The 13,826-nt window shown below is 36.8% G+C and overlaps 1 protein-coding gene across 1 annotated transcript in view; it reads left to right on the forward strand.

The window, feature by feature from the left end:
* sema3fb (sema domain, immunoglobulin domain (Ig), short basic domain, secreted, (semaphorin) 3Fb) overlaps positions 1–13,524 on the forward strand; it is a 119,844-nt gene extending 106,320 nt beyond the window's left edge. Inside the window, exons 14-19 of the mRNA XM_052101315.1 lie at positions 2,127–2,215; positions 2,760–2,801; positions 4,686–4,843; positions 8,220–8,287; positions 8,837–8,970; positions 12,038–13,524. Of these exons, the coding sequence (XP_051957275.1) occupies positions 2,127–2,215; positions 2,760–2,801; positions 4,686–4,843; positions 8,220–8,287; positions 8,837–8,970; positions 12,038–12,457 (911 nt within the window). The 3' untranslated portion in view covers positions 12,458–13,524. The remainder of the gene's footprint in view (positions 1–2,126; positions 2,216–2,759; positions 2,802–4,685; positions 4,844–8,219; positions 8,288–8,836; positions 8,971–12,037) is intronic.
* The last annotated feature ends 302 nt before the right edge of the window (positions 13,525–13,826 follow it).

A 13,826-nucleotide genomic window follows, 5' to 3' on the forward strand; every position in this document is an offset into this window, starting at 1 on the left:
ATTCAATTAAATGCAGGTACTTTAAATGGAAGTACAATGAAACCACATAAATGTAAATAATAAATAAACAAATGCTTAAGTGAATAGTTGCAGAAGACACCTATACTATATTGTGGGCTTGTGTGACTAAAATGTCAATAATCTACAAATAAGATGCATTGGTTTCACTTTAAAATAAGGATCTTTACTGTGCATAAACATGAGCATTAAAGGTGGACTCAATAACTTTTGTCATTGTGTCATCTTGGACTTACACTGACACCTAGCGGCTTGGATGCAGCATCATTTTAAATCAATAGTTTTCAGTTTCACATGTCACTGTAGAAATGTTGTATTCACAGTCAGCCATGATTACTTGAATCATTGAGTGAAACTGTCAAATAACAGGACGGTTACTGAGATTAAGCAAGTAGTATTCGGCTGGTCATGTGATTTTAACATGGCAGCCCCCATGTGTGGACCCCCTCCATGTAGAATAAAATAGATTTTATAAGGTTACTGATATGTCTCGAGTCTTCATTTTAATGTGATTGGTCATGATTTCCTACATATTACAAAATTACAATTCATGTCTTCAGGAGTTAACTGAGTGCACCTTTAATTATCATTAGGTAATTACATTTCATGAATTAACAATGAATGGTAATTGGTTACATTTTTATATTTTATTTGTCATTTATAATCATGGCTAAAGTTATGTTTAAAAAATATACTGTTGTTCATTGTTTGTTCATGTTGGTTCATAATGCATAACCTAATGTTAAAGTTCACAACGTAGGGTTAGAAATAGTATTAGTTTTGCTCTCCTGTTAAAAATATACTATTGGTATTAGTAGAAATGAACTTTAATGACTATAAATTAATGCCGTTAAATAATTGTTTATTGTTAGTTCACGTTAACTATTGTGGTAACTACTTTTAACGGATACAAACTTTATTGTAAAGTGTTACCAGTACATTGCATAGAAGTTTAACTAGGTTCATCATGACTGTAGTTAAGGTAAAGTAAATAAGTAATCTCATCTCTGTTTAAAAAAAAAAAAAAAGACATCACTCTTATCCTTCATCAAGCCACTTTTCTGAAACTACTGTAGGATAAATTCTTTTCAGTCTACTGTAACTCTAAAACATTTATCAGAAAAGATGAAAAGCATCTGACCCTACTTGGATGGATGTCAAACACAAAAAGGGTTTGTGTTCCATCTTTCTGGTCTTGATAAAAAATGCTTTAAAAGCAACGCCTTAAGGCCAGAAAGTCACTGAATGAGCATCCATCCATCTCTCTCTCTCTCTCTCGCTCTCTCTCTCTCTCTTCCCCTCCCCCCATTCAGTAACACTCATGTTTGTCTCCTTTTATAACTTTCTTTTAATGTTTTAAGTGTCAAAATGACATCATTCGTGCCTTTTAAGTCTGTTTTTCATGCCTTCTGAGTTCAGGACACTAATGGGTTTTTGGTTCAACTCTGCATTCTCCTTTACACTTCCAACAACTCACAGGAACATCCCTAGCTTTTAGCTACTGTCACTTGACTGCATTCATACCTCAGGTTAGAAGTATTGCTCCGGTCACGATAAATCTCTGGCAACGTATACAGAGGAATGCAACAAGCACACTTAAACATGCCTTTCGGTCGGGTGCAGCAACTGAAATACCTCAGCGTTCCATCAGGGATGGGGCTTGACAGGGTATAGAAAAGCTGAAAGATGAGAATGCTGTAAAAAGCTGTAAAAACAAAAGACAAAAGAGGGATTTTAAAAGGAAGGAAGAGATGGTGGATGGAAAATGTGAAGACCGTAAATGGTATAAAGAGTGACTATAGTGGAGATGAGATAAATGTGTTTCTGCGTTCAGTGAAATATAATAGCTGTGATTTTATCAGGTCATAAGATCCAAAGACAAAAGACCTGGGAAAATGGCAAAGACAGAAAAATGTCAAAGTTTGAGGATTATCGTGGTGCATTGAAATTGAGGGTCAAAGACACCCATGTTTTGGTGTGCAGTTGGAAAGAGACAATTTATTATGTTTGGTTCTTTTAACTATAAACCTAGTTGCGCTCTTTCAGGACATCATTGAAACATTTAAAGTGTTGGCACAGTTAATAATCTAGCTTTTATTGGTCCACAGACAGAGGTACAGTGCATAAAGTGATTGTCCTGCCTAAAGATGACCTGCAGACAGAGGAACTTGTGTTGGAAGAAGTGGAGGTCTTTAAGGTGAGATCTCTGCTCTGGTAGTCCTCTGTTGCAGACATACTTTTATTATTACATGGGTCTTTTTCACAGTGTTCCTGTGTAAAAAGTAAACGTAGTGCCAAGGTCATGGGTTTGATTCACAGGAAATTCCCATATTGATAAAAATTTATATCTTAAGTATGCTCTAATTTGCTTTGGGGGGAATGTCTGCTAAAAAGTGCCTAAATGTGAAGTGCAGTTGAGAACAACTGATTTTCTACATGACACTGTACTAGTTTCATGTCTCCAATTTCTCTTTCTTACAGTAAAAATTGCTATAATTGGACCTCAATGTTAATATTTCATAGCCATTTATTTATTTAGTTGGATAAGTAGCCTTGTAATAAGCAGTTATTAGTTATTATCATAGGGTTATATTAGACCTTTTTAGGATTTTGGTCACCCTGCCTGGGTTTAATCCGTGATAATGACCGACTGACTCTAGATTATCCCTATTGGTGGTTTGTTAATGAACTTTTATCTTTAGAGCTGAGCATAACAAAGTCTCCTTGTGTTTCTTTGTCAGGTCCCTACTCCCATCACTACTATGAAGATTTCTTCAAAACGGGTAAGAATTAGCTATTCACTAAACAATGTAACTTGGTTCAGAAACATTTGTGTCTTTAGGAATACTTGAACCAAAAAAAAAGAGGATAAAAATCACAGCATCCTTATGCTAGATGTAACCGCTATCTGTCTAAAATGTACCCCCCATAATTCATAAGCCCCTTCCAAATGGGAATAACAATTTTTTATAAGTTTATTGGAGGAAAAACTTAAAATTTCATTTGGATTTTGACTTTCATCATGATCAGGATTGTAGGCAGCTGTGGGATGACATCATTACTAGGCCATGATTTAAGCTCAGTGCTCTGCCAGAATTACTGATTCAAAACAGCTGATGCTAAAAACAGAACTGTGCATAAGTGTCCAAACACTAAAATAAAAAAAGCTACATTATCAGAGCATGCTTGATTTTGCAGTTTAAAACCTGCACAGACCTGCTTGTATCTTTACTTCATGCCAGTTGAGACAAGACAGTAGGGTTCGCCTTTTTTCCAAAGGGGTTTTAGGAGATAATTTATCACCCTTAACTTTTATGACCAAAGAAATGACCATCCCGTCAAGCTTCTTGTTGGTGTACTCTTACTTTTTTTAAGTGATCAGACATAGAATTTCACCTGGCCGACTTCAAAACTGTAAAGAAATCCCATATATTTACATTGAGGGAGGGCCCGATGACATACTGAAACGCTTAAAGTGTTAGTTCACCCCAAAATGAAAATCCTCTCATTATTTACTCCCCTTTAAACCATCCCAGATGTGTATGACTTTTCTTCTTCAGCAGAACCGAAGTGAAGATTTTTATAAGCACATTTCAACTCTTGTTTGTCCATACAATGCAAGTAAACAAGTGCCATCAGGCTGCTGGCTGTTTTATGGTCCAAAAAGGCATATTTAGGCAACATAAAAGTAATCCATATGACTCCAGTCTATCAATGAATGTCTTCTGAAGCAAATCGATAGGTCTGTGTAAAAAATAATTGATAATTAAAATTTGTATTAATTACAAAATAAATCACTTCATGCCAGCAGTCAACTCTTCACGTTGCTGTTGTAAGGTAACATAAGCGCAATGGTGCGTTCATGCGAGAAGTCGGAAACACACGCTTTGTATATAACAGAGGAACGAACGTCAGAGTTGGGTAATTTCAAAAAGCAATCCAGCACTGGCCAGAAGCAACAACTTTTTTTAATTATCGATTTGTTTCTTACACCAACCTATCGGTTTGCTTCAGAAGACATTAATTGATAGACTGGAGTCATATGGATTACTTTTATGTTGCCTAAATATGCCTTTTTGGACCATAAAACAGCTAGCAGCCTGATGGCACCTGTTTACTTGCATTGTATGGACAAACAAGAGCTGAAATGTGCTTGTAAAAATCTTCACTTCGGTTCTGCTGAAGAAGAAAAGTCATACACATATGTAATGCCTTAAAGGTAAGGTCATTTTTAAGCCTTTTTTTTCAGAATTCCATAAGGGGGACAAAATTATTCCTGGTCATTGTTTGGTGGTTGTTTTTTAGTACATTAACCCATGTTAAGCTTTTTTTCTCCAAGCGTTTTAGAATGTCCTAGGACCTGAGCCATATCTAGGAACCATTATATCATAGAGAGACTATGTTGGGGTGTGCTCTGTTGACTTGGGCCAGTAATAAACCATGCTGAATACCCTAGCAACTACATGGCAACATGCTAAAACACTCAGAACGCCTTAGCATCCACATAGCAACACCATGGCAACCACCCACCACTTCCCCGCATTGTGGGGTGACTTATGCATGGGCAAGCGCCACTCACATTTTCTTCTAATGTAAAGATCTAGTTTTTTTAATGCTCTGCATAAACATGCCTGATCAAATCTTCTTTGCATTTATTTTATTTATAGCAACAACTGTATGTGGCGTCTGATCTAGGCGTGACTCACCTGGCCCTGCACAGGTGTGATGTCTACGGTGAGGCATGTGCAGACTGTTGCCTGGCCAGGGACCCTTACTGTGCCTGGGATGGCAAGTCCTGCTCTCGGTACTCTGCATCGCAGAAGAGGTAAATATGTCTAAACACTTCAAATGATGCTTACGCAGGATTGTGTCATCACTCTATCAAACAACATCTTGCACGTTGCAAAGTTTAGGTGTGTATAGTGTTCCGAAATCATCACATTTGTTTTTAAATTTTGTGGTGCTTATGTGGGAAATTTTGGTTTGAATCCGGCTTGTATTGTGTCCCAATCAAAATTCTCAAAATGTACCATAACATTCCAAATATAATGAGCATTCAAATGGATCTGATCTTCATTCATAGTCAGAGCATCCAAGCTTCTGGGAAGGCTGTTTATTAGTGTAGTTATTTTGTGTCCATGTAGCCAGAAGCATTAGTCATTCTTTGTACTGATGTTGGCCGATAACGATAATATCTCACAGTTTCAGTTTATCTCCAAGTGTTTAATGGGGTTGAGGTCAGAGCTTCGTTGTGACCAATCAACTTCCTGGATCCCTTTCTGAATAAACTGTTTCTGTATGGACCTCAGTTTGTGCTGGGGAGCACTGTCATTTTGAAACAGAAAGGGATTTTCCCCATAGTTGCCACAAAGTTGGATTCACAAGTGTGTTGAGACACACACCACTTGTCACACACCACTTGTCGACCACATCGTTGAAACTTTACACTTAAAGCTGCATTTTTAAAGTTGACAACCAACAACAGATAAAGCAGGAGCAATTCATTTCCAGTGTGCAGTGCACAAGGGCTTAATGGACTTCTAACCTCTGCGGATGCAGAATTTTTCTTATCCGATTTGAGCTTCAGATGTGTTGAAATATTTCAGCTTGTGTGACTAGACAGTATGCGTCTGACCGCATGTGAATTATTCCAAGCAAAACAATGAGTGTGAATTCAGAATTATCAAATATATTTGTCTAACTATATCTAAATCACCTGCTACTTTGGTAGGTTGGATAGTTATATTTGTAACATACATTTTGGTTTCTGACCTTTTATTTACACTCACCTAAAGGATTATTAGGAACACCTGTTCAATTTCTCATTAATGCAATTATCTAATCAACCAATCACATGGCAGTTGCTTCAATGCATATAGGGGTGTGATCCTGGTCAAGACAATCTCCTGAACTCCAAACTGAATGTCAGAATGGGAAAGAAAGGTGATTTAAGCAATTTTGAGCGTGGCATGGTTGTTGGTGCCAGACGGGCCGGTCTGAGTATTTCATAATCTGCTCAGTTACTGGGATTTTCACGCACAACCATTTCTAGGGTTTACAAAGAATGGTGTGAAAAGGGAAAAACATCCAGTATGCGGCAGTCCTGTGGGCTAAAAATGCCTTGTTGATGCTAGAGGTCAGAGGAGAATGGGCTGACTGATTCAAGCTGATAGAAGAGCAACTTTGCCTGAAATAACCACTCGTTACAACCGAGGTATGCAGCAAAGCATTTGTGAAGCCACAACACGCACAACCTTGAGGCGGATGGGCTACAACAGCAGAAGACCCCACCGGGTACCACTCATCTCCACTACAAATAGGAAAAAGAGGCTACAATTTGCAAGAGCTCACCAAAATTGGACGGTTGAAGACTGTAAAAATGTTGCCTGATCTGATGAGTCTCCATTTCTGTTGAGAAATTCAGATGGTAGAGTCAGAATTTGGCGTAAACAGAATGAGAACATGGATCCATCATGCCTTGTTACCACTGTGCAGGCTGGTGGTGGTGGTGTAATGGTGTGGGGGATGTTTTCTTGGCACACTTTAGGCCCCTTAGTGCCAATTGGGCATCGTTTAAATGCCACGGCCTACCTGAGCATTGTTTCTGACCATGTCCATCCCTTTATGGCCACCATGTCTCCATCCTCTGATGGCTACCTCCAGCAGGATAATGCACAATGTCACAAAGCTCGAATCATTTCAAATTGGTTTCTTGAACATGACAATGAGTTCACTGTACTAAAATGGCCCCCACAGTCACCAGATCTCAACCCAATAGAGCATCTTTGGGATGTGGTGGAACGGGAGCTTCGTGCCCTGGATGTGCATCCCAAAATTTCCATCAACTGCAAGATGCTATCCTATCAATATGGGCCAACATTTCTAAAGAATGCTTTCAGCACCTTGTTGAATCAATGCCACGTAGAATTAAGGCAGTTCTGAAGGCGAAAGGGGGTCAATTACAGTATTAGTATGGTGTTCCTAATAATCCTTTAGGTGAGTGTATATCACAAGTATAGCCACTTGTGATACAAGTAAAAAGTCAGAAATTTCAAAAGATCAAATGTGTATTTTTTTTTTTTTTTTAATGCAAAATCATCATATTAAAGGGATAGTTCACCCAAAATGAATATTAAGTCCCAAAGGGATATATTTTGGAAACAATTTTGCTCCGTGATATCATACAATGACAGTTTATGGTGACTATCTCTTCAAGCTTCAAAAGAATGCAAAAGTATCATTCAGAAGTCTAATAAATTATTCCATGGGACTCGTAATTTTTATGAAAGCATCTGATAAGGTTTAGTTCATGGTAGGGCACTAGAGAAACAGTCCCCTCGCGAGATTGGGGCATTCACAGGAAAATGCGTTTTATCTAAAAACGGGTGGTCCACAGCGATAGCGACAACAGAACACAACACAGTTGCACACAAAACAGAGAACAGAACTTACTAAACATGTCTGAAGAGTTTGTATTCAAATAATTTATGCATTTCTATGCCCATCCTTCAGACATATTTAGTAAATTCTGTTCACTGTTTTGTGTGCAACTGTGTTGTTGCAATCACTTTTCACTTGAATGCCCCAATGTCATGTGGAGGCTGCGTGAACCGCTGCTCTCATGCCCTATCATGAACGCGCACAGGAGATCAGCGGTCAGTGAACATTTTCACTAAAGAATACATTTCGATTTCAGTTTGTTTCTCACCAAACCTTATCATATGCTTTTAAAGCAATCATGAGTCACGTGGAATAATTTATTAAACTTCTGATTTGTACTTTTGTGTCCTTTTTGAAGCTTGAAAAGGTGCTCACCATAAACTGCCATTGTATGGCATCACTAAGCACAAAATGTTTTTCTTAATTCCTTTGTGTTAAGAAAAATAAAGAGCCATTTAGAGATATAACAACACAGGGGTGAGTAAATAATGACTGAATTTTAATATTTAGGTGAACTAATCCTTTATATCATATCTAGGAAATGTGTACTCCCTATTTCTAAAATGTTATAATAACAACAAATACAAAAAAATCACACACATTTATGACATTCTGAGGTTTGATAGCAATAGAAATGTACGCAGACAATACCCTAAGGACCCGTCACATAAATTAAGCTGTATAAAGTATTCTCAAATTTATTTGCTCAGGGACGGGTGGAAATAAATTAGCCTTATCTTGTATTATTGGCTGCTTTTTAGACGCAGTCGACGACAGGATGTGAAGTACGGAAACCCCATACGGCAATGCAGAGGATACAATTCTAATGGTAAGCTAATGTCTCAGAACCACTTTAAGGGAAGTTCCGAGATAAATGGACCTTGAACGTTTGTGGCATGCGGTTAATTGTTTTCTTTTAAAGGTAGTATTTAACTCTGAACATTTAGTAAAAACAGTTTTGTAAATGCAATAATAATAATATGAAAAAATGTATTAATTTCTAATGAAATTCTCATTCACCTCACTCTACTAATATATTTGGTTACAAATGATTCACAGATAATACTCAATTTCATGTTCCATTACATATTCATAAAATCACTTTTAGACATCAATTTGTAAAAATTGTTTATAGCAATTTTGTCTATATGTAAAATTAGCAAAAGCTGTCTTTACACAATCCAAATGAACTGTTAACAGAAATCATCAATCTACTCTGATCTGATTTTGTTGCAACATTTAGTTTGTTTACATTTTTGCAGTTTGATCAACATGTCTCTCATATTGTACTGGCTCTGTCATAAAAGTTGCAAGCCAGAAGTCACTGTAATGCTGAGTGTATGTCTGTGAGTAATGACATATTGTTCTTGTTGTCCAGTCAATAAGAACACGCTGGAGACCGTGCAATATGGGGTTGAGGGCAGCAGCACGTTTTTGGAATGCCAGGCCAGATCTCCTCATGCGGCCATCAAATGGCACCTCCACAGAGACAACAGCGATAGGAGGAGAGAGGTAAGTGCAGATAAAATACAGATGCACAGTATCTGACAATATTCTATACAAAAAACACTGTATCCGCAAAGCAACCAGCATTGTGGATGACCCCACACACCCCTCACACAAACTCTTTACCCTCCTGCCGTCTGGCAAGAGGTACCGAAGCATTCGGCCCTCACGGCCAGACTGTGTAACAGCTTCTTCCCCCAAGCCATCAGACTTCTCAATACTCAGAGACTGGTTTGACACACACACATGTGTCCTGAGTTGCACTTTAATTACTGTCACTTTATACCTGGCTGCTACCCCAATAACTGCTATGTGCATAGAACACTATCTCATAGTATGTTATGTTTACGTTTTTTTTTTTTTTAGAAACGGTCATCTTTTTGCACTACTGTGTACTGGTCGGTGCTGCACTTTGTCTATTGTCCTGTTCATTGTCAGAAATTTGTTGTACTGTCCCGTACTTTTTGCACATGTTTGCATGTGCACTTTATATAGGTATACATAGGTATTTTATATAGGTATTTTATTTCGTTGTGTAGTCTCATGTGGTCCTGTGTTGGTCCTTTGTTGTTTTTATGTAGCACCATGGTCCTGGAGGAACGTTGTCTCGTTTTGCTGTGTACTGTACTAACTGTATATGGTTGAAACGACAATAAATACCACTTGACTTGACTTAACTATACAAGATTGACCAATAATATCACAGCTTATTTTTCCAATTCAAACTATTTTTCTATGACAGAATTCTAAAGAAAATAAACAATTATCCATCCTTTCCACAAGATATATTGTAGAGATGTCCGATACCTCGCTCATGTACATGAACTCGTGCTCCCAAAACCTCTCCAATATCAAAATCCGATGCCATCTGATGTACTAAATTCATTAAGTAAACATTCAGCACACTAATTAAAATCACGTTATGCCCTAGCGAGATTATTTATCCGCTAAAGCTGCAATTTATTGAGATAAATGTTTTCATGTGCTGTACGTTTCAATATGAGTGTGGAGCTGGTGTTGTGCTGACATAAAGACACATAGTTCTCCTACCATTTAGAGCTCCTTGACTTATACACGGAAAACATCATGAGCATCGTGCACTCTGTTTGTAGCCGATGACCGCAAGCAGATCGCTAATTCACTTTGTAGCGCAAAGCACAAACAGACTACGGGCGAATTCCAATAGAGAGTGATCATCCCTATGCCCTACTCACTACAAAAGACAGAGCTCCTGGCTACTCTGAAGAGAGCATGGCAATACAGTTTAAATGTAGCCTACACTAAAAGTGTTGTGAAATTGCCCTTTGTGAAAATCACAACACTCTTCGAGTGGCATCCCCCTCCCGAAGTGCCCTTCAAGGGTGCAAAAATGCAGTTTGGGAAAACACACACTTTTTTTTTTTTTAAATTGCAGCTTTTTACTATTTATTTATCATTTTGAGTCATGTAGCGACCGGCTTTTCCGGATTGAGAAGCTACTGTCATAGCAACACAAACACTTCATAATAAAAGCTCCACCAAAATAAAAGCTCGATTTAAAAAAAAAAAAAATGTATGACAGAAGTAGATCACTACTCTCTATAGTAATGTTTACCGTAATACTACTACTTATAATAATAATAATAATAATAATAATAATAATAATAATAAATCAATAGTGATTGTATTATATTTAAACAGCACTTTATGCACTTTAGCACTTTATTTGACAAAAATAGTTCCAATAATGTATTTTAGTTTGTGCGGTGAGGTTCTGTATAAAGCACTTCATTTAAAAAAAAAAAAAAAAAATATATATATATATATATATATATATATATATATATATATTATTAAAGTCTTAATGAATTAATTTATTTAAACACCATTTTGATGATAATTGAAAACAGAATTTTGGAAAAACAAATAAAAAAACAGGTATCAGACTTGGAATTGGTGAGTACCAAAAAGGTATTAATCAATTATTTTTGGTTTCTCGTACTCATTCTCAAAAAAAAATTGTATCAGGACATTTGAATGCTTTGATGTCTTATTTCACTAAAAGAATGTGAAGCATGAATTTTAGTGTAACTAAAAACAACTAAACAGACAATATTGCATTAGTTTATAATTAAGCAATAATGTATGAGATGTCATGCCATATTGTGAATATTGTTATGGCTAAATTAAGTATTGTGGCAACTCTTTTGCTGTGATTTATATTCTACCAGGGGTTAAATTGGAATTTCAGAGGTGGATTCTGGTGCCTTAGATTCCAAATTGCTACTATACATCAGTTGATGTCAGAAATTGTTATGCAGTTGGTTGCATATTTCTTGATTTCTATTGGAACAGAAAATAGACCGCAGAGAAATAGAGAAGTGAAACACACCTGTATGAGAGGGTGTGCTGTCTCGTGCTTCTCAGAGAGCGTGCCACTATCGAATGCCACTTCTACCAGGGTCCGCAGCTGACTGGAGTAAAGCATAATGCTTAATCTAATAACCTTTTAAAGGTTTTGTGAGCAAGTACACTTGATAAATAGAGACATAGTTTGTAATATGTATCAAACAAAAACTGGACCAAAGCATACAAGAAATGGAATGGTTTTAACTTGATGGTGCTGGAATGCCCTTTAGGACATTCACGGACCAACTTAACCCGTGCATACTACCGTACTATCCCTGCCTACCACCGTACTACTCTTACTACTTCTGCTATATTTTTAAGTGCAATTCTGAATTTACCCAATTTAGCACAACTATGAGTGTCTTATTGCTTTTATAAAAAGCTTACTACATAATATTTTTTTTTTTTTAAGTAAATACATTAACTGCCATCCTTCAGCTACACAATTGTCAAAACAACATAACGTTGCTATGCAACAACATTTTTTATGAAAGTGTTGTTTTCGTTGGAGAATTCCCTATTCCAGTGTAAATGACGTGTAAAAGTAGAAAAAAATCAATGCACTTTCAAAGAAACGTATATTAGTGTGGACATGACCTAAATAAACACAATCTCATCGATACTTCAGCTCCAGTTTATTGCTCTGATTAATCATTGGCTACTTGTCTTTTGTCTGTTTCTTTAGGTTCGCACCGATGGGCGTGTGTTGAAGACAGACCAAGGCTTACTACTCCGATCTCTCCAATCCTCTGATTCTGGCATCTATGTCTGCACAGCCACAGAGAAGAACTTCAAGCACACCTTGGTTAAACTTCAGCTGGTGGTTCTGACCAACCAGGCCGTCAACAACATCATGGTGGAATCAGGACGCCCGGTCGTCTCTTCACTCCAGTCCAGCACCTGGACCCCCAGCACCGGACAATACAAAGACCTTCTTAACATCCTCAGTCAGCCAGAGATGGGCCTCATAAACCAGTACTGCCAGGACTATTGGCAGTATGGAGACCCATTGACAGGAGTCATCAAGGCTAAAGACCTCAAAGAACTGAAGGAACAGAAGAAACCGCGGAATCGTAGACATCATGGAGACGAAGAGGAGACATGAGGGGTTTATGCCTTTTGGCCGCAACCAACCTAATAGGAAAGACTTTCTTAAAAGTTCTAAAAGAGGAAAACCTGGAAAAAAGGAAAAACATCCACCAACTGAAACTGAACTTTGCGAAAAAAACATACAGAATTCCCTTTTAACACATAAAGATGATATCACACAGTATTTATTGTAGGTTGTATATAGTACCATTCTGTGGATTTCTTTGTACTTAAGAAAAAAAAGAATGCCCTTTATGAATAAGTACCTAACGGGCAAATATTATTGTAATATTTTTATTGCCAAAACTACAATGAAACAAAATAAATCTCCAATTTTCATCTTTTAGGAATTGACGACTATTGTGTAAATTGACATAAACTCCATAGACAATGAACTAAGTTGATCTGAGAAGAGTAAGGGAAGAGCGAGTGGCCCGAAGATTCTCTTGCCCTTTGGACTCTATGCATGGAAAGACATTTGGAAAATGCGAGGTAGGAGGCACTATTAGTCCCACCCTTCCAAGTGCATTCTGGTCCCTCATTGGTTACAATGATACACCAGCTCATATTGTCTTCCCTGATGTCATTATATGCACAGCACATCTGTTTTCATTGCACAAACTTTTAAAGGTAATCAAGTGTCATGGCACAATTTTTTTGTGACATGAATGGACAGAAATGTAAAACAGCTGCTTGAGGGCTCTTAGTTAGCTTTTGTTTATTTTTTTGCCACTTTTGAAAAGACTAAAAGCACAATCCATCTCGCATCGTCATGATGTCACATTTCAAGAATGAATAATTGGGTGAATCTCACAAAAACATGTCCAAGTATCATTTCACCAAAAAATAAATCTCTCTTTCATATATATATATATATATATATATATTATGTGAAGAAAATCAAAGCTTTCAGGACCATAAAGAATTTTTGCACTGTGATTTGATAATACTGTACAATTTAAGCCTCCACGCCAAGTTAAGGTAACGTGTAATATTTTTGTAAACTGTTTGAGACTTTTTGTTTATTTTTACCAAATTTGCATCAAACATATACTAACATTATATATATATATATATATATATATATATATATATATATATATATATATATATATATATATATATATATATATATATATATTAGCATTATGCTAATTAGAATGGGGTGATTGTCATTATGCACAATTGTCACAATGCACAAAAAATAAATAATCTAAATTGACTTGAAAAAGGCTTAAATTTACTTGTGCAAAATATTATTATTATTTAGATTTTTGGGTGAAATATGATTATGAAAAGATGTTCTTGGCAAGTTTTATGAGATTCACCCATGTATGAAACATAGCATGAATATGAATTTAGACAAACTGCTGAAGGCTACATTT

The sequence above is a fragment of the Xyrauchen texanus genome, chromosome 32 (genome assembly GCF_025860055.1).
Source record: "Xyrauchen texanus isolate HMW12.3.18 chromosome 32, RBS_HiC_50CHRs, whole genome shotgun sequence".
Taxonomy (NCBI): domain Eukaryota; kingdom Metazoa; phylum Chordata; class Actinopteri; order Cypriniformes; family Catostomidae; genus Xyrauchen; species Xyrauchen texanus.